Source organism: Phaenicophaeus curvirostris, chromosome 21 (genome assembly GCF_032191515.1).
Source record: "Phaenicophaeus curvirostris isolate KB17595 chromosome 21, BPBGC_Pcur_1.0, whole genome shotgun sequence".
In the NCBI taxonomy this organism is placed as follows: Eukaryota; Metazoa; Chordata; class Aves; order Cuculiformes; family Cuculidae; genus Phaenicophaeus; species Phaenicophaeus curvirostris.
Genome location: NC_091412.1, coordinates 4,753,093 through 4,774,092, shown reverse-complemented (window position 1 = coordinate 4,774,092; position 21,000 = coordinate 4,753,093). Strand labels below are relative to the sequence as shown.

The 21,000-nt window shown below is 42.2% G+C and overlaps 1 protein-coding gene across 2 annotated transcripts in view; it reads left to right on the top strand.

Moving 5' to 3' along the window:
• The window catches only part of LOC138729741 (S-adenosyl-L-methionine-dependent tRNA 4-demethylwyosine synthase TYW1-like), a 90,127-nt gene that overhangs the window by 12,511 nt on the left and 56,616 nt on the right, over nucleotides 1-21,000 (top strand). For both annotated transcript variants that reach the window (XM_069874226.1, XM_069874227.1), the window contains exons 8-10: nucleotides 6,046-6,172; nucleotides 15,825-15,877; nucleotides 18,547-18,665. In XM_069874226.1, coding sequence (XP_069730327.1) covers nucleotides 6,046-6,172; nucleotides 15,825-15,877; nucleotides 18,547-18,665 — 299 coding nt within the window. The remainder of the gene's footprint in view (nucleotides 1-6,045; nucleotides 6,173-15,824; nucleotides 15,878-18,546; nucleotides 18,666-21,000) is intronic.

Below are 21,000 nucleotides of genomic sequence, written 5' to 3'. Positions count from 1 at the left end.
CTCTCATCTGACAGTTCTGGAAAGCTGGTTGATACATATCATTGGATAGGCTGTGGACCAAAACTGTTGATTTGTGTTTTTGAAAGACTTGTATGAAGCTCCTACTCAGGGAGGAAGCAGGTAGAGAAAGGGCAAATAGAGATTTTTCCTGTGCTGCTCTCCAGTTAGCACTGACTTTGCTGATTGTGAGCTTGCTCATGGTCTTTGGCAAAATGGTCTTCCTGGGATGACTAAAGCAAGTGGAGAGTTGGGCTTGGGACTCTCCTGGTCCTCGGAAAGCTGTTGAGCTCTAATGCTCAACACTTTTCCTAGTGTTTCATAACTTGTATTAATGCTTATGGGCAGATGCTTTCCCACGTTACAGAATTCTGAAGACCAGTGAAAGCTGCATCTCTAAGGCAGACAGGACACCCAGCTGCTGTTTGCTGATGTCTAACTTGTGTCAGTGAGGTAGCTTGCACTGGGTGCCTTCCTTTCTGTGGAGGACTTTCAAGGTTTCCAATATAAAATTGCAGGCTGCAGTCCGTCAGCTTTGTTGATTGTGAGATCTGGCTTTTCTGCAACAGATACTGCTGCTAGGAAATACATCTCTGGCTGAGATTAGCTCAGATTATTGGAAGAAGCCTCCAGTCACAGCAAATGATTGCAGAATCAAAATTTATCACCCTCTTTTTTTAATTTTTTTATTTTTTAAATAGGTGCATTGCATTTTGACCAATTGAAGTTTTGCTGTTGAAATAAAATGCCTTTCTTAAGTCCTAAACTGTAAGGAAAAGGAAGAAATGATGGAGTGGAGAAGTCTTTTTTGGAGCCGTTTAAGCAAAGTCTGCAAAACGTGGCAAGATATTGTGAAAGGATGTGTGCTGCATGCTCTGTGTGAGAGAAAGCAGATAGGCTGAAGTGGAAAATCTTACTGGTTTCAGACTGGGCATTTTGGGACACTTAAATCATGTTGCCTGGGTTTTAGTTGTGATTATTGTAGCACGGAAGAAAGGAATAAAAATGTGAGTATACTGCCCAATTTTCAAACATAAGGTGGTCACTTTGGAGGAGACAGACACATTTTTAGTTTTGGTTATTTTGTTTCATTTGAAAAGGAGTAGGCTTTATAGTGTGTCTGAGGAAGTTCCCCAAATCAAACAAATGTCAACAGAACTGTGCAGCAGCATGTGAGACGTAGCTGTCGTTTAACAACACCTTGTAAAAAACATCCCTACAGCAAAGCAAGGATGTTATAGCTTAGTGAAGCAATCTGAAGCCCCCTATGGCCATGCAAATATATTTTTAGAGTTGCAATCTGGGATTTTTTTTTTTGTCTTTGAGGATTCGAGCCAACATTGAACCTACAAAAAAATGTTCATTATTGCGATCGTTTATCCTTGTGTGTTTCACAGAAGACACACAATGTTCTTCAAAGCTGCTTCAGCTAGATAGCAGCATAAGTCTTCTGTCATTACTTACCTCTGTGACTTTCAGCTTTAAAATGCTGTTGTGTATGTCTGAACATCTCAGCATTGACTTTTCAAACAAAAGAAAGTGCAGGCTTCCCTCTGCAGGGACTGAGCTGTGGGTATGTTTGAGTAGCACCCATTCTTTTTATGGCAGCTGGTAACTGCTGCCTCAGAATATTGTGAAGGGTCTTCTGTTATTCTGCAGATTCTGATATTCTGTTCTGATGCTTGTTTTTTGTTTGTTGGTATCAGAACTTCTCAGGGGTTTACCCCATTTTAGGGAGCTTCTTGACAACTTGTGCTTTAATCAAGCTGCCTATTTCAGTCATGGCAAGGTAATGGATTGCTGGGTTACCTGTCTCTCGGCTGTCAAGCTTTCAACCTTTGTCTGCTCTTTGCTTCAGCTCGGGCTTTTGTGCTTAGCTGGGCAGTGATGCATGGAGTGGGTATGTAGCCTGTGATTATGTAGACTATTTTTAATAAGATTTTTTTGCTGTTGAGGTGTTTGCTGGTTCATTGGTTACTCAATCCAAGTTTCCCGCATTCATCTTTGTGCTCACTTACAAGAGCTCAAAGCCATTTTTCTTGGTGACTGACAGCAGTTAGAGTATCCATCATTGCCGTGAGATTGGCAGGGTGTTTCATCCGTCGACTGAGCAAATGGCAGTTCTGTCTTCATTTGTTATGCTTGGGTTGCGACAGTCAGAGCTTTGCACCTGGAGCAGGAAGGTCTCCAGAGTGGACTAGCAGTCTTCTGCTCCACCTCTGTTGTGTTCAAGAGTATCTTTGTGCAAGCCTATTCTCTGTCCTGTTCTCTTTCCATGTTGGTCTTGCAGGAAGGTGACTTTGTAAAAAAATGAGTGCTGTTCCTGTGGGGAGCCTGATCAACATTAAAAAGAAAATCACTCCATGTGGTTCTGTAGTGCCACTGACAGTGAGTCTAAACTGGGGGAGAAATTGTAGGCATCTCTAGCTGTCCTCTTCCCACTGGAGCGTTGCTTCCAGAGCTCTGTTTGGTGTGAACTTCAACTCTTTGTTCATGTAATTCATGAACTTTTTATACTTCATTTAATGACTCCCCTGGGAAAGTTTAACTAATGCTTCTTGCTGCCAGGCAGTCTTTTCCTGAAAGCCTTGCCAACATTTTCCCTTAGCGCTGGTTTTGTTAGTCCTGGCTCCAACCCTTGATGTATTACTGCTTTCTTAATGTTTATGCCTTCATTTGTTAAGAGAATACTGGAGCTTTTTTGATGAATGAGGCTGTAAATCATGACAAGGCCAGAGGTTCCCTCTTGTTTGACCACTGAGAGGTTGAGTAGGAAAGAAGTTCAGTCAAAATTGGGATATTCTAAGTATCATTTTACTTCCAGGAGTAAAAACTTCTCGGGGAGCATGTTGGGTTTTTTCAGCTGTGGCACATCAATAAATACGGCCTTAAGACTAAAAATGCTAAATTGAGGTAGATAAGGGAATACTTTTTTGCGTGGAGTTCATCTCTCCTCTAACTGTCTCATCCCTGCAATCTTAGGTTGAAGAGCATTTGATGTAATCAAACAAAATAAGGGAGAGAAGGAACACTGATGTCCTGAAGAGAGCCCTTCAAAGAGGAGAAGTGGCAGTCACATGTCCCATTGGTCATATTTGGATGTGGCTGTGGATGAGTTTGGTAGGAATGTTTGTAGGAAATCTTTTCAGGCACTTCAACTCTGGTTTGTCAAAGGGGCAGTGACACCTCTGCCTTGGCAGAAAATGCTGAGGTTCTTGTACATGTCTGTTCGATACCTTCTGCTCTTGACTCGCCAAAAATGGGCTTAAAGTCTGCACTGCCTGTATGGCAAGAAAAAGGCAGAGATATTTTCTTTTACCCTCACCTGTAGGAGAGGTCACCCTAAGTCTTTATGCATGAGATGACTTTTTATTCAGATCTGCAGGCAGTAGCAAAAAACCTCCAGCAGGCTGCAGCAGGAGCTGCACTGAGCCTTGACGTACCAAGGAATGCGAATATACTCCTAGGTTTCCCAGTCCGTGGCTTCTCTCATTTGTGAACACAGACCAGAGGATGACTCTTCAGGGTTTTTGACAATGAAGTATTTCAAGGGCATGAAAAGCTGGCTCTTGTCACTGCTTGCTTGATTTGTTATGGAAAGACAGTAACTTGCCTTAGACTTAGTACAGGGCTTTCTGCTAAATCACCAGAACTTGAAGTTTGCTTTGTGCAAACTTAACTTTGTTCTCTCCATTCAAACCCTAAATAATAGATATAAATAATAGATATGAAAGGTTTATTAAGCTACTAAGTAAAACCCCCAGGGCTGTGAATTCCATTTCCCCCAAGAACTGTCTGAAGCCAATCACTTGCCAAACCCAACAAGTCAGGTATTGCAGTTCAGAGAAAAACAAATGATTATTTTGTTTACATCAGGATGAGGGGGAGGAAAAATATTATCCTTTCTGGGAGAAGAATGATTATTGAAATAAATGTGCTTCTTCTCTGCCAGTAAGGCAATTTTATTTGTTGTTGTTCTTTTTAGGTGCTTTTTGCAGATAATGCAGTAACAGGCACAGCAGGCAGGTAGAAACACAAACCTTTAAATTAAGAATTACTTTTTCGGTATCTGTAAGCTCTCTCAAATAAGATGTCTTGTTTGCATTGAAGTCAGTTGCTGCATTTTTAATATTATGTGCTCCATAATGCATATTTAGTTCTTACAGGAGAATTAACCTGTCATGCGATTCTAGAAGAGATAGGTCAGGATGTGTCCACTTGTAAATCCTGCACTGCATTTTGCTTTAAGTAGCTAATCCGAAGACAGTGCCTTTCCCGTTTAAGTGGATGGCTAGGCCTGGTTCTGGGTTAAATGATAGCTTGTGGGAGAAGCTCTTTATTAAATAAAGACATGATAGGTAGAGGAAGGTTTTCTCCTTCCTTTCTTATGCATCAAGCTTTTCCACATGTTAACACATGTTAACTTTTCCACATGTTAACAGTTTACTGTTGAAGCATCTTGCTGATAAATGAAGATCAAATGTCAAGTTTTAAACTCAATAATTGACAAGTACTTATTAGAGCAAGCCTTTTGGGGAAGTTTTGAAGCATTATAGAAACCAATGAAACCCTGTCTAAAATCTCGGAGTGGAAGAAACCTCCTCCTTCTGTGGGAACCACGTTGTGTTACCAGTCATTAGAAAATACCTTCATGCACAACCTCCTTGAAACTGTGAGCAAAGTTTTTATTCAAAATGAGTAAGAAAGGTAATAACCTTGGTCCCTAAACGTTTTACTTTCCTCTTCCCTTCTTAAGTGCTTATTAGGACCTCTGATTTGCCCTTAAGCCTCTGAGTCTCTGTGTATTTTTTTCCACTTCTGAGGCACCTTCATCTTCTGAAATTTTGCTCAGGTACGAAAGAAATCTGCCAGTGTATAGGAACAGCTAGATTACTTTCCCTGTTTGTGAAGAGCACAGTTTGGCAAGTCAAGAGTGCTGGTTTCCTTAGTGATGCTAACAGTTGGTGGGTAGACTCAAACTGGAAGCGTTTGTATGAACTTCTTGATGTCTTTGGCAGTAAAGAGGCTTGGATGTGAACTAGCCTCCATTTTGTGAAAACAAAATGTCCTCTGGTTTTTGTTTGTTGTTTATCTGTAACTCTTCTAATATTTCAAAAACCCATAAAGAACTGACAGATTACAAGTCACATGAAATAGCAGAGTAATTATTTCCACTTTCATGCTTCTTTGTGCAGACATGAAACAATAAATACTCATAAAGTCTCAGAAGTGTCACTTACACAGCGGGGGATTCACAGTTTCTTATGTGTTTGCTTCTCCTGCTTGTAACTTAATGCTAATATGTGATATTCCCACATTTGGCTTTAAGAAAGTTCCAAGGGCTGAGCTGGATCTTATAAGGTAGTGTTTGCTGAAAGCTAAACTTGGGTGGGATGCTGCAGCTCATGTGTCTGGAGCTGATGTTGGGGCAGGAGGGTAACACCTTTCCTTGCAGGGCCTTCAGTGATCGTTGAATTTTGGTGGTGCACTTGACTGCCTTTTCAGGTGACTTGTGGAAAGCACAGCTTCTACTCTGTAAACTCCTGGGCTGTCTAGTTCCTTGTGGTGTTGAGGCTTTCTTCCCTAGCCTGTCCCAAGTAATTGGGACAATAGCTGCCTGTTGTTCCAGGCAGTTGTGTGTCAGGCAGAAAATGGTTTATTCCCTCTGGTTTCTATTCCGTGGAGAGATGAGTTTATTGTGCAATCATGAAGCACTTGGGCTTTAATCTCGGAGTCCACTTCACTCTTGGATGATGTTTGAGCACCTTATTTCTTGAAATGTCCTAAAGTATTTTATTGCTGTGTTAGCAGAGCAAACCTAGTGTGCTATGATGGTTATTTTTCTTCTCCTTTTTAATTTCGCTGTTTTAAATTACCAAAGGGTTAGCATCTGGTGGGAAGAGGGATAAAATGCAGGACTGCACGAATGCAAGATTAATGTGTGGACACTTGTGTCAGTTAAGTTTAGCAGATCTGTGGCTGAACTGTGCCAGTGTTTAAAAAGCAGTGCTTGAATCTAACCAGTTGTAATTCACTGTCTTTAAACAGAGAGAACGTGAGCTCGAGGAAGGAGATGTTGGAATGAGCCTCACCAGAGAGAATGCTGGGAGGAAGGAGGAAGGTGAGAAGAGAGAGATGATAACCCCAGCTCTGAGGGAAGCGCTCACAAAACAAGGTGAGGTTCTGCAAAGACCAGATGGTGGACCAGACTTTGGAGTCTTTGTGTTAGACTTTTAACAGAACAGGTGAAGATGATGATGTTTGTGAAAGATAAAAGCTGGGTGTTGCATGTCACCGTGATGCACGCTATAACGTGTGGAGAGTGTGATCAGAGTTCACAGGGTTTAATGTATTTGCTAAGGCAGCTTGAGAGAGAAGACGATAGTCCAATATGACTTGGGATCTCAGAGTGTAGGTTTCTCAAAGAATATTTAAAGATCAGCTTTGCATCTCTCTTTTGCATCAGTCCACTGCTTTTATGTCTGTTTCAGACTCTGATTTTGTTACTGAAACTTTATTTCCAGAGAAGCAAGTAGTTCAAGCTAACTTTAACAATCCCCTAGATGATTAGATCAGCAGCTCTTCTGTGAGCTGTAAAGAACAGTTCTAATGAACTTAACGCCTTTTTTTAAAACAAAGGGCAAGCAGGAGAAGAGCCAGACAGACAGCCTTGCAGTTCAGAAGCCTTGGTTCTGAGTGCTAGAGCCAGGAGAAGAGTGATGTCAGCTTCCCTGTGCTGCTCAGTTGGAGACTAAAGGGAGCTTAGTTTCATTCCTTTTATCTCTTAGGATGACAGTGTGCTCAGTTTTCTTGTTTGCTAAATCAGTAGTATTTGTCCTGGTGCTTCTGAGAACGCACTTCTGGTTATTGCAGTGGAGGCGCCTTGCTAGGAGCTGGGCTCTGAATTTCTGCCGTGTCCCGTGGGATCCAAACACTGTTATCTTGGCCATTCTTCAGCCTGAGATTTTGTGGGTGACAGGCATTTGATTCTGCCTGTTTGGGGTGTGAGTGGAACTGTGCTTTTCTAATGGTATTTAAAAAGTGGTTATTTGAGAATTTAAACTGGTGCTGGAAGGAGGGTCACCTTCCCACCATGACTTTTTTGACATGAAGGCAAGCTCCCCAGAGAACTCAGATTTCACTGTGATGTTCCAAGGATGGGAGTTCATTATCCAGATAAGTAGGTATGTATTTCTCCTTTCCTTTGACATTTGGGGTATGCCAGCATTGAATCAGCCAGTAGGATCTATATGCATAAATCTGTGGTTTCAAAGACTTAAACCCATTCTTTCTGTATCCTTACACTTACAATTGCCTCTCGTTTGCACAAGCCTCTGATCATTTCCTCTGCTGGTTACCTGATTCTTTAGTGATCACTCAAGAGTGAAGAAGAGAAGTTGTATTTCTTTTTCAACATGTCATATAACACTCTTGTTCTGCAAATAACACACCAAGACAGGCTTATGTGGCTGTAAAAATGAAACTCTCTTTCCCTGAGCGCCGTTCCCCACGAAAATAACAAGTGCAATGTAGTCAAAAGATAATGGAACTTACTTGGCAATAACTGGTTGATTTCACTGTAGGTTCAGTGTCTTTTCAAGATTATCCCTGAGGGCATAATTAGCCCAAGAGAAGGAAAATCCAGTGCTAGTGATTCAGGAGAAAGCGGTTCTGTTATGCAACTGCAATTTAAAAGAAGTTTGCCTTTGAAGAACATCTCTTCAGACTATTGTACTGCTCGCTTTTTCTTTTGATTAACCTTCAGACAAATTCACCTTCCTGTAGGTAAACTGAATATTGCTTAAACGATGATTTTATTTTAGCACTGGTGTTGAATTTCAGGTAAACATAGCCTCACCTCTTGGGCCCTACAAGTGTTAGCGTGCAGTTGTCTGGTTGCAAATATTGTTACAAAAGATGCTCTGTAATAGTGGCTTTTTAAAGTTGTAGCCAATCTTGTATTGTGAGAAAATGCTGATTCTCTTTTCATTAGTGTTTAGTCTTGCATAAAATACAAATACAGCACAGACTATTTAGTGCCTCCGAGTAACAAATATAGCTGGAGAGAGGCTGACAGTTGAAATATTTGGCTGTTTGTCATATTTGCAGTGGTACCACTTTGCTGTGTTAATGCTTTACTAATTTTATCTGTTTAGGTAGATGTCATGAAGTAAACTGAAAATAGAAGCAAACTTCTCATATTAGTGTTTCCTACGGCGATTAGTAGGTACAACCTTGTATGTTCATGTCTGCTTTTCTCAGTGCTTGTAGATCCCTGAAATGATCCCTGCTGGGCTGAAAGTTTTCTCACTTGGCCTGGGTACCAGAAGGGTTTTGTATATGGTGAAGTTTGCCTTTCCAGAGCTCCTCATTTTTCGGGAAATGCATTTAAACCCTTCTTTAGCTTTAGAGGGGCTCTCAAGCTGCTGTTTTAAGAGGAAAGATGACTGTAAAAACCAGTGTGGATCCACAGGGGTTCCCTCATTGTCTCCTGTATGAGCTGTGCTTGTTTTATGAGTACGGAACATTGACTACCCTTTACATTTTCCTGCTGTTATAAAGCCAGTACAGCAATAGCGCAAAGACCTGTGCTCTGCTCGGGTTGTTAACCATTGCTAGGCTTAACTGCTCTTTGATTTGCCAAGTGTTTTATTGACGGTGATGGTCATTCTAAAAGCCAAACAGATTGTCATGCCACGTATGGAAGCCAAGGCTGGCAGCTGAGGGAATCATGGTTTTAATGCAGCTGACTTCTTAAAATACTTTGAGGTCAAACATGGTGTTACACAGTGACAGCCAGTTTCACCATCTCTATCAAGTTACAATTGTATTTAGCAGTGCTTCAGGTCTTCTTTCATGTGCTTCTCTTAAATGTGCAGAAATAAAACAGAAAAAACAAACTCGAAACCCTGAAGAGCTGATTGTTTGCTTAACAGATTCCAAGGACATGGATTTCTTAAGCTGCTCATACTGTGTATTCCTGACAAACTCTTTGCTTTGTTCTTTTCTGCTGTTGCAGTAATAAATACACAACTGTGCTTTTCGGGGTAGGCAACGCAATGGGAATAGATTAATGATATCCAAAGGCTGACCCCACTGACGTTGTATAAATCATTCTGTCGTGTCTCTGCTGCCGCAGGGATAGTTTTGCTGCAGTCCAGCTGGATTGTTCTGTCTTTACGGGTTAAGCGAGCCTAAAATTTAGCACTAGACTGTCCAGAATACCTCTATCTGGTTCACATCTGAAGGCAAGAGGTATTGGGAAACAGCTTGTATCTGAAATGGTATCAGCTGCTTCAGTAACTGCTTGTTTTCATGTTTTGACTTCATGGTTCATATAAAGAAATACTTTGAGCTTTGTTTTTCAGCACTTATGGGCAATCAAGAGACTGACTTCAGGAAAATATTGAAGACTGGGCTTTTCCAGTGCTTACCAACCTCATTTGAGATTAGGTTTGTTAAAAGCACTTGGTGGCTCTTGCTGTTCGTTCTGGGACTGAGGTTTCCAGTGGCTGCAGCTCTGAGTTTTTTCTGACCATCTCAGCTCTGCTCATTGTGCTGGGTTTTTTGACTGTCTGGACTTCAGGAATGAGATCTGCTGTGCAAAGATGTTGCGCAGAGATTGGTGCTGCTGGATGTGTGTTTTTGCTGGCTGTGCTGCAAAATGTTTGCATGCATCTTTGGGATGCAGTTTGCCTTCTGCCTAGCTGTCAAACTCCAGGTGGCACTAACAGCTCACAGCTGGGTCAGGGATTAGGAACACTGGTGCAATCCCTGAAACGTACCACAGAATTCAAATATTGGCTGTGGGAAGATTAAATATCAGTTTGCAAAATAGCAAATTATTGTTAGTAAGCAGAATAAATTACAATGACTGAAACCAGGCAAAGTTAAGCCTACTCAACTTTCTCACATTTCGTCAGAAAATGTCTGTGTAAACAAAGAGCAAATGCACAGTTAAAGAGGAAGAATCCAGGAAGGAGGAGATGCGAAGTCCCACAGTGTGAAAACTGCCAAGAGCTGATGGTGAGCTCACTGCAATACTGATTCGCTGGCACAGATGCAGCAGCTCATCAGGAGCAAAGTAGATGGTAGAAGCTTGGTATTGTGGGCCTGATTACTGGAGCTGGTGGAATTACCCCATGTATAATAGAGGAAAATAAGCATAAACATATATACATTAAAGATGCATCCATTTTTTGTAGGGTTTGAAAGGGCTTTGGAAGGTATTGGTCTTTGAAATTAAGTCTTTTAAGCTGGAACATCTTTCCATCTTGCCTTGGGCTAGAGCTGGTCTCAAGAACTTGATGTCTTTTTAGGGAAGGGATTAAAAAGGGATGGGCTCCCATGTTGTTGATGCCCATGGCCTCACTTCTGCAAGTTGCTACTAGTGGAGGTCACCAGTGTGATGTGTTCATGGCAAACATTTTGCAACATATCAGCAAATGGTCTGGCTTTACCATGTCGCCCTCTGTCAAAGGTGCCAGATACAGAAGGCTTTTTTCTTGTTTTTTCTTCAGCGCTAGTTGATGTAGGTGAAAGTACCAGTGGTCTCTCTAGCTGCTGTTGTCAAAGATATTGTTTGACAAGAAAATATTCATTTGAGTGTTGATGGTTTTGTATTTGTACCGTGCAAGTGGTTCCATGCTGCAAAGGAAAAGGTGCTCTTGGATTAAAATGGACATCTGGATTTAAGTGAAAAGCCAGATTTTAAGAATTTTTTAGCTCTTTTATGATTAGCTGTGTTGAAGCCGGTATTTATTACAGCTGCTGGCATTCCAACCTTGAACTTTGACAGTCTCGTTTTCTTGATACTAGGTTAGATTTGACTTGCCTGCTGAAGCAGCTGCCGTTCTTTCACTAAACCTTTGTAGGCTTTTACTATGTGTTAAAAACGTTCAAGATGTTCTTTGTTTTGTGAACTATAAGAAGGATCTGAAGTAGCATTTCATCAGCTCCACTGAAAGAGCAAACTTTCCATCCATATTGGAATGACGATGTTTTTGCATACAAGGTATGACCCTGCAATGCATTCATGTGTCCTCACGCCTGCTTTAAGTTCATGGAAGCAAATTCTTCCACAAATTGCAAGCCTTGCATGCTTAAGACTGCTTGTTTCTTTTTCAAGGAAAGCGAAAACCTAAAGGGTAGGTTTTGATGGGCTTGGCAGTGCTAGGAACAAAGCTGGTGGGTTTCTCCTGTCATCCTTGGGCATTCTGAAAAATTCCACTGCCCGATTTCCACTTCTTTCTCTTTTGGTATAAAATGCTGATATATTTGAACAGGGTCCTTTCACAAACAGCATCTCTTATGTGGTTTTTTTCCTCTCATTCATTTCCTAGCTTTAGTCAGAACATTGTCTTTTGGGCTCAAGCGCAAGCAGTTATGTTACAACTTTCAAATGGTCCTTAAAGTGGTGGTGCTGGATTGCTGCTGTATTGCTGACCTTCAGCTGTGCTCTTGCAAAGCAGCAGGAAATTGGAAACTTTTTTTCTCCTAGTATGAAGTTCTCCTTCCTCCCCTGAGTTGCCGCTTTAACAGGTAATCCCTGCTTCAAACCAGAGGGCTTTTATTTAAGGAGACTGCTTGATAGAGCCATAGTGACTTGCCAGCTCTTCTCGGAAGAAAAGCCTTCTGGAAGTTGTTTGAGTTAATGAAGCACAATGTGACATCAGACTGGCTTTTACCAAGCTTACGGTGACTGCGCTCTCAGAGAAGGATGGCTGAGTCTTTCTTGTACCTTTTGGAGATGTTTTTCTGAACCTCTGATCTGCATCATTTTTTCCTAATTAAATCTTTTGCTTTGTGCTTTCCAAGTCTTCTGTTGAAACAAGCTTTTGGTGGAGTAGTGGTCTGTACTTGAAGGTTTCTTTAGGTTTTCTTCGGGACACTTTGTCGTGTCAGGATAGTTGGCAATCTTTGAAAGCTGTTCAGTATGGGTGCCTTGCAGATGCATTTTTTTTAGGCTGAGCAGGTATCATGATACTGATTCTCACAGGACAGTTGTAGAATTTCTGTTTATCTTGGTCATGTCTGTTCTGCTTTCCATATTAAACTAACAGTCACTCACATGCACATAATTCATTCATGTTCAGAAGCTTAGAAAGACTTGTTATATGTATGACACTGGTAAAATAACAAGACCACAACCAAAATACTTTGTACTGGAACATGGTATGGGTGTATAGATAGCAGTGGCCTGTCTCAATAAGGTTGCTCGATGAATTCTTTGAGTTTCAGGGAATGGCCTTCTAAAACTTATTATTCACACGATAGAGTTGAAATGTTGCGGCTTAGTTTTAGATGGTTTCAGAACAGTTTTGTCTTGGACAATGGAGCAGTTGCCATCTGCAGCACTGGCCAGCTCTTTGGATAAAAGTCTATCTGCAGTCTATTAGACTCCAGTTGGATTGTCAGGGTGAGTGATCACCGCATGTTTATCAGCCTAGTGTTATTGCCTGATAACGCTCATTTCACCCAAAGCTTGTTTAAAAGCCTGATTCATGTCTTATTATAGTTAAAAATTGCGCTTAATTTCAGTACAGTTTGGCAGGCTTCTAGGCCATTCAAAATTTATCACTAGAGCAGTATCAGCTAACTTGCAGACTTCAGATTTGATGTTCTTGTGCCTTTAGTCAGGAGTTGAGCTGATTACTGTGAGCCTGCTTATAATTTAAGGTCTCCTTTGAATATTAGGCTGTAGAAATAATAAATGCATTGGTTTTGTTCAGCCTTAGTGTCTGAGGGACTGTGAGCTGAGTCCCAGCAAGACAACGCACTATTGTTTGAAACTTGTATGCAAATATTAACTTAGAGTTATTGCTCACAAGTGATATATCTTAAGAGCAGAGAAGTGAATGTGTTCATCAGTAAGTGTTCATCAATGTGTTCATCACCACTCACCTTTGTAGAGCCATGGTGAAGTTGTGGCGAAGCTGATGGAAGAGGTGAGCCAGCTTGAGCTTTCAGAAGGGTTGTTCTGCAGGAGCTGTGATGTGGAAACAGGACTGAGAGGCCCCTCAGACTGGTTCCCAAACACCTTTTTGCCCGTGTTTGGTTTGAAACTCAATGCTGCTTGGTTCTTGTTAACCTTTTCTACTTTCTTTTAACCCAGATTGGTTTGCTGCCTATGTTACTAGCCAGCAGTAAAGCAAGTAGGTGAAGAATGAGTCTTTACAGAACTGGAAGGACTCTGCTCACCTAGACTAGATGTGTAAAGTGTTTGGGCTTGGTCACTGATATTTTATCGAACTAGGAGGTCTGAAACAGCATGGCATGGCCAGCAGCCACTGTGATGGCTTAGCAGGGTAACCAGGCTTCCTACCAGGCTTTACTGCATGGTGAAGACCTAAGTTCAACAGTTTCACACACTGCTTTTAAGAAGTTCTGCAAATCTCTGCTGTTTCTTTCTGTCATCATAGCTGTGACTCCTGGCAGCAGCAAACAAGATGAGTAAACCCCTTTTCGTCACTAAAGCTGGCTGAAGTTTGTAAGACTCTGTTTTGATGTAGAACGTGTACAATTTTCTTGGCCTTTGAAGGAAGCTGTGGGCGCTCCACATGGTGAAAGTTGATTTAAGTAACTTAAAGAAAATGCTGTAGCTTTAGGCTCTGGAGCTTGGTACCTTGCTCAGTTTAGCTGCATCCTTTCTTCCCTCAAACAACTCGGTAGCAAGCATGTCCTATTTCCAATTTAATTTTAATCTAAAACCTATTTTAAAGCAGCCATATTACTTCTGCTGACAAGTGATCTATGGGAATAATCTTGCATGAAGGCTGTTGCTGGTTCTGAGAAATGAAAAAAATAAGACTGGGGCTGTGCTGGCTGGCATCAGTGAAGAGTCTGGCTTGGACAGCTGTATTGAAGGGTGGTACATCCCTCCTCCTTCTTCCATGCTCATCAAGAAATCCTGTAAGGACATGAATTCTAGCAGAACAGGAAAGTCTTGCTTGAGATTAGACTTTGCTGGACCAGCCTGTTTGTGAAGAAATGCAGAACAGACCTAGGGTGGGAGGAGATGATGGGGTGCAGCTGGATGCACTTGTGTGTAGTTGACTGCCTCTGAGTTGCTATAAGGTCTTCTGCGTCCCATCCAGTCCTAGATGAAGGTGCCCCAAATATTGCATGTGGCTTTGGGGACTATCAGTTCCACGTTAGAAGTACTGATCAGTGTTACAAGGATCCACCCAGGAGAAGACTGGATGATCTGTGTAAAACACTGACTTTCTGGCTTGCAACAGTTCCTTCTTCCTTGCTGTATTGGATTAACCTTGAACATGCATGTGGGGCTTGGGGGGTTATTCATTTAGAGAGGAAAAGGTTGAAATATTGTCTGTTCCCATTGAGCTGGAAGGGAGCAGGAGCTCAGGATGCAAGAGCAGCCTGACACTGATCAGGCTAAGATTGCACATCCTGCCCCCTGGGCAAGTTCAGAGCCAGCACAAGGAGACAAGAACAAACATCAGGTCAGGAAAAAAAGGAGAGACTGGGCAGATCTCTGCTGGGTTTAAGTGGTGGAGTAAGTAGAGCAGTGTACTCTAAGGTGCTCTATGATTCCTTGTTAGCCACCTGTATCTTCCTGTGGTTTGATTCTTAGTCTTTGAAGCTATTGTAGCATCTGCTGCCACTAGTTCCTGGCTGCCTTGGTGTCCTTGGAGGTGTGGGGGACTTTAGGATGCAGTTGTACTCTCTAAGATCTTGCTGTGCAAGAGACACATGATGACAAATGAGCAGGGCAGTGTAATGGTGCCAGTTTTCATTGCAGCAAGCGAGGGCCAGTTCTGCTGAACGGAAGACAAAGTCTTTACCTGTTAAATTCATGCTGGTTGGCCAGAAGGAGACTTGATACCTAAAACTTGATTTTTTTCCTTGAAAACATCAGCCTGAAGTGGCCAGTTGAGACATGCTGGGTTTGGGGATAACCAGGCCATTGACATATAAATGCTACTGTGTGAATGGCACAGTAAGGCTTCTCAAATCCCTCTTATTTTTGTGCTGATTTTGAAGTGACTTTTTAATCCTTCAGATGTGTTGGTCTCGAAGCACTTTTTTCAAAGAAGAAAATAACTCAAGCAGTTTGGTTAATGAAAGTACTTAGTGCTTAACACACTTTGTGGAATTAATCCTCCTGGACCAATAAATTTAAATGAAATTGTGTTCATCTTGGTGGAGGAAGCGATATGAAATCGGCTTTCCTCTGGGCATAGAGGAGCAGCTCCCTCACTGTGGCTTCACTGTGCCAGTTGAGGTGGAACTGGTGAACCTGTGAAGCTTGAGTGCAAGCTGAGCCGTGCGTTTCAGTTCTCTTCCTCCACTTGCAGCTGCACTGTGAGTCAAATGGCATTCTTCAGGCTTGGTCAGACCCGCTGAGGAGCAGTGTTGATGTCTCCTTGTTCCTGGGGAAGAGTCAGTCCCCGGGTGATGCTTCTGGTTCCCTGTCCTGCTCCCTTCCGTATGCTGTCCCTTGGGGATGGTGTAGAAGTCCCATGTGTCCGGGCTGGACCTGCCAGTCGCCCATCCTGTTACATGGAGAAGTCTTGTGGCCACCCCCTGTTGGTTTATATTGCTCAGTCTCATTTGAGTCAATCTATTTCAAGTTGGCTGGAGTCCTGCAGGTGGCTGTAGCCTCTGCTCTGCTGCACAGCCTCCCAGGGTCAAATGGAAAGCACTGTGAGTGGCCACCGACCTCTTGTTGGTAGTGTCACCTTTGAGCCAGTGTAGAGGAGCAGCATTGAGACCGTGATGCTTAATAACTTCATGTACCCATCGATGGGCTTTGGGTATCACCTATTGCAGGGTAAAACTGATGGTTTATTTCTTGTTTTCAGGTTACAAGCTGGTTGGAAGCCATTCTGGGGTGAAGCTCTGCCGATGGACAAAGGTATGCTCTTTTCTTTTCTCATTTTATAAACTTAAAACAAAAAAAGCTAGAGGCTTATTCAGGTATTAGAATTTCCAGATGAAATAGGCTTAAAAGTGTGGTATTACTTACACAAAACCAAATTTCCTCTTCAAGCTGTAGCTTAGCATTTCAAGCTATTAAGATCTTGTGGCAAAGAGTGAGAATGCAACCGTGGCAAAGACCTGGGAACATAATTTTCTTTGTTTTTCCTGTTATTCTGCTGTCTGCTAAAATATCTCCTGCCTACTGAAATATATGGCAGAAGCAGAACACCACAGAGAAAAGTAGGAAGGTTATATTACTGGCGTTGAGGTCTTCTGAAACCAAGATAACACAGTCCATCATTACACTCGAATGGGCACACAAGGGCATTTAAACCTGTTGTTTTGTGACTGATATATCTAGTTTGCAACAGTCAGCGCTCCTCTGCCAGCTTTCAGCATTTGTCAAGTAAGATTTAGATAGCAAGGTTAACTGTCACTTGTTAATGCTAGGATTTCTTTAGTCTTTGTGGGAGTGCATGTGTGTACGTACTGTGTATAATATGTCTCTGTGTATATATTTGTGTGCACATACCTTAAAAACATCATCCAAGCTCCTCAATTGTGTGGTGTAGGCTTATGTAAACCAGTAGTTTTTTAGGTAGTTTGTTTGCAGGCTCTAAAACGTTCCCAGCAGAGACAGAGCCCTGTAGAACAAACTTCAGCCTGTTCGGTATGTTTGTTTCAACTGTCCTTTGCAGACCCCTGAGAAGCTCATATGTTGAAAGCTGGTCTGTAACGTTGTACATTTGAGGAGTAACATTTGATGTAACAAAAACATCATGTAGTGATGTAACACTAAAACATCCAGCATTTGCGGGATGATAAACCACAGGAATCATCACCTCGTTAAAATGCCAGCTCATCTCTAACTCAGGTGCTGTGGCAGTGATCGTTCTTGGTCTTCACCTCTCTTTTGCTGCATGATTAACTTTGTTTATTTTGAGGAGAGCTCTTTGAATGGCAATCACCAAAGCGCTTGGCTGCAGTGGAGTTGTCGTCTTATTGAAATGCCTGGTATCAATGGACTGTCTCATCAAAAGACTTGTTTCTGTGAGCAGTTTGAGGAGGCCACCACTGTATTGTCACGAATATCTGAGCCATACTGATCCCACTGATGCTTCTGCTGTTTGCTCTCCCAAATATTTTTCTCTTCTGTCATTTTTAGTCTCAGAGAAGGCCATGAAATGTTAGAGAAACTTGTCAAACTTCATCAGTGCTGTGACTGAGAGAGAAAATCAGACAACTTATTTTTGTTAAAGAACCAGAATTTAATGCAGCACTGTAAAGCCATTTCACAAAATAAATAGCAGCTCTGTGTGCTTAGGTGGGACCAGACTATTTTTAGCTTAAGGAGGAACTGAACATAAAGTGTTCTAATAAATTGCGCTGAAATTGGTTACAGGCAGTGGCTTTGGCTCTGATTCACACCAATATGTGAATATCTTCAGGAGGCTTGTTTGAGATTTGTATCAGCAGAAAGCGGGAGCAAGGCTAGAAGGATTAGTATTAAGCAGAATTTCACAGCGATATCTCAGATTGTGTTCTGTCATATTCTGGAAAAGAGCATAAAACCTGCAAATTTTGGGAAGAATCTGATTTGCTTGTCTTGTGAAATCCAAAATAAAAGTTGCTCTTCTGGAATTTGAGTCTCTCAATCTCTGTTGTTGGAGGGATGGGTAGAATAAACAGTGTTTTCCATTTTGTTTATAATCTCCTCACTGTGTAACAAGGCTGTGCATGAGTTTGGGGCTACCTGTATATTCTTTTCCTGCTGCTTGGTGGAGACTTTCTCTTGGATCACTAGGACTTTTCAGGAGGCAGATTAAAAACTACTATGCCATATTTCACATTTTCTCTTGAGAGCAGTAAAGATTCTTTCTCGTTTATTATTATTTAACTGAGATAATGAAAGGCAGTCTTTGCTCCAAGCAACTTCCATGCTAAGTGAGAGAGAAATCCCGGTGGGAAGGCTGCTGCGGTTCTGTGAAGGGAAGTGCAGCATCCTGCTGGAGTGGATGACTGGTGTGAATGAGGGCTTATAAGGTCAGGGTATTTATTTAATTTAGTCCTAGAAGAAATACTTTGCTAGACAATTGAGAAGAATTGAGTGTTCAGTAGTGCAGCCTTGAAATTGATCCTTGTTACTCTTTAGTGGGCTTTTATGATAACAGGGCTTGCAGCTTAAGTGGCTTCCCCTGGGTTTCTTTGCGGGCTCATCCAGTTAAAAGCTTCAGTAAAGCGCGTTGTTATGCTGTGGGGTTGCAAGCGAGAAGTTATCGATTATATTAAAGTTGGTCTTCTAAACTAGTTGTAAATTAGACACCATAAAGGTCTTATTTCAGTTAGGGCGTATGTAAACAATCAGACTGTCTACTGATCTGCATGCGATGGGCTTCTTTCTGCATCTGTTATTATTTAGGCCTTCTCTGCAGCCATGACCTCGCTTGCAAAGTATCATGAGAGACTCTGAACACCAAAGTTACTGGTGACTGAAAGCTGCAAATAAGTCCAGAGAGCAGATTTTAAACCTTTTATACTTGGTTTGGTTCCAGATTACATGTTTTAACTTTCTTGTTCTTTGTATGTGTCTTTCTTTGCTGTTAGTCAATGCTTCGAGGCCGAGGAGGCTGCTATAAACACACATTTTATGGAATTGAGAGTCACCGCTGCATGGAGGCCACACCAAGCCTGGCTTGTGCAAACAAATGTGTCTTTTGCTGGAGGTAAAATACTGATGCAGTTCTTCTTTGATGTGGGTGGCTTTGTTTCACTGTGTCCTTGCCATGTTCCTCAAACCTAGTGCAGAGTTACGTCTGTGCCCTTTTCACTTTGGAAATTGGGGAAGGAAGGGTTTGGAAGGCAGCAGCATTGTTCCTCTTTCATGCCGTACTCCTTCCCTTCGGAGAGCTGCAGAGCCTGTGGCTTGGGGACAAGCAGGAGTGAGCTGAGTGGGTGGGCGCTGCATCTTGGACACTGGAGAGGATCCGAGGGCTCCCCAAAGCCATCTTCCCTAGAGCTGTCTCTCGTGCAACCAGGTCTTGAGCCCTGGAAAGCTCAGACTCCCTGGGGACCAGTGGAAGGAGGAATTTGGGAGGCAGGAGAGGGGCACCTCTATCTGTCACCCTGCAAGTCCCACTGCCAGCAGCGCCAAGCTCTTTGTAGAGGTCTGGTTCCCTCTGGACACGACTGGGACTCTCCATGACTCCTGGTGCTCTAGAAACATGAACCGGCTCCTGTAGTGCAAAGCTGCCAAGGTGCTAAGTGATGTGTCCATGTTTTGGAGTTGGACCATTTTTTCTTATTTATAGTACCTGCAATCCCACCCATTCAGTTGCATTCTTAGTGGTGAAATGTGATGACTTAGTAGCTGTTGACTTGAACCGTAGCTAATAAATGACTTTACATTTTAGTCAACGAAGTGACCCCTTTTCTCAGAGGAATTACTTTGTTGTTAATTCTCTGAAGGAAATAAGTTTTGTCTGGATCTGAACTCTGAGAAGCTCCAGCACTGCTTACTCACCAACATGCCTGGATTTCTGAGGGAGGCTTTTGCTAGGCTAGGAGGGAGTGCAGAATGGGATCGGTGAGAGGGATTGAGAGGCTCAGCAGAAATAAAAGCAGTGATGTGAAAGCATACTTAGTGGGAGGATGTGGAGTTTATTCTTTGAGCTCTTTTGTCTTGTCTTGCTAGCTAATTCCAGCCATGGGGGCTGCACTTCCTTTTGTGTTTGTACCTATTCCACGTACTGTCTGCTAACAACACCCATTCGAACTCTAAGCCTGAATGTCCAACATCCCAGCATTTCCATGCAAAACCAGCCAAATTCTTCTGAGTACTATTTTCTGTCTTTCATAGTCTTCACATTTTAGTAATGCAAATATTTCATGAGAGCGCCTAAATGACAGCATCAGTGCAAAAAGTGCTGTGATTTTGAAGGCTCTTTGAAGCTGTCTTTCATGTCAGTGTTAATAGGATGGACAGTGTCTAACACACTAAAGTTTGAATTTGGGACTCTATTACAAAATGTTAACTGGTGCTCTTGATGGGCTTTCATCATATCCTGACCTGAAACGACACAGCCAGTGGCGTGTTTAAAATGGAAGTAAGTTTTTCTGCTTTTCTTCAGATCGATCTAATGAATGGAAAGAAAGTTGTGCTACCCATCTCTTCTTTCCAGTGCATCAGCTGGCAGTGCTGCATTTAATTCTGCAGTGATGACTGCTGCTAGGAAGAAGATAGTGCATATTATTGTCCCTCTGTTCCTACACAGAAGGTACATTACGAACAGCAAATAGAAAGCAATAATATCACCAGAATGAGGCATTTTGTTCCTAGTATTGCACTGCAGACAATTTAACATTGTTCTCTCTCAAAATTACCCAGCTCGGTGTTTCTTAGAAGCAGCATCCTATGTGTGGAGCATGGGACTGAACTGGGGAAGTCAGACAAGTGTGAGTTCAGAAGTACAGTAATTGGGATAAATAGCATGTGTGATACCTTCGGTGTGCCTCTAACTCATCATCCTGTAGCTGCTGTTTGTCACTTAAGAGGAATTCTAGAAACGGTAGCCCTAATGATAACAAACGCTAGAATGCTTATTTTACTAATGGTAACAACCTAAATGTAAGGAAACAGCTTTCAAGGGGACTGTGCTGAAAATGTTCTCATTTATTTCCCTTCTGTGGGTAAAATGGGTTGCAATTGCTGGATGCTTCCACGTGGACTGCAGCTGGCTGCCTTCTCTTCTCAGACTTCTGCTGAGTTGCAAGACTTAAGGCTCAGTTTGAGACTCATCCCAACACTTGCTTTATGTACACCTTAAGCAGGACTGAAAGAAGCTTCCTCTGCTTTCGTTGTGTTTTCAGATCCTGTGCTTGGGCTGTTACAGCCTTTGTGTGACTGTGAGCTGTGCTCCTTGGGTTAATTTTATGTAGGAAGAAGGGACTTCTATACCCACTGTCCTCACCGCTGCATGTTAGCACGTTTCAGAAACCCTGCAGCCAGGATTGTCCATTCATGTTTTACTTTAAACCTACCATAACTTCCAGGTTCTTAAT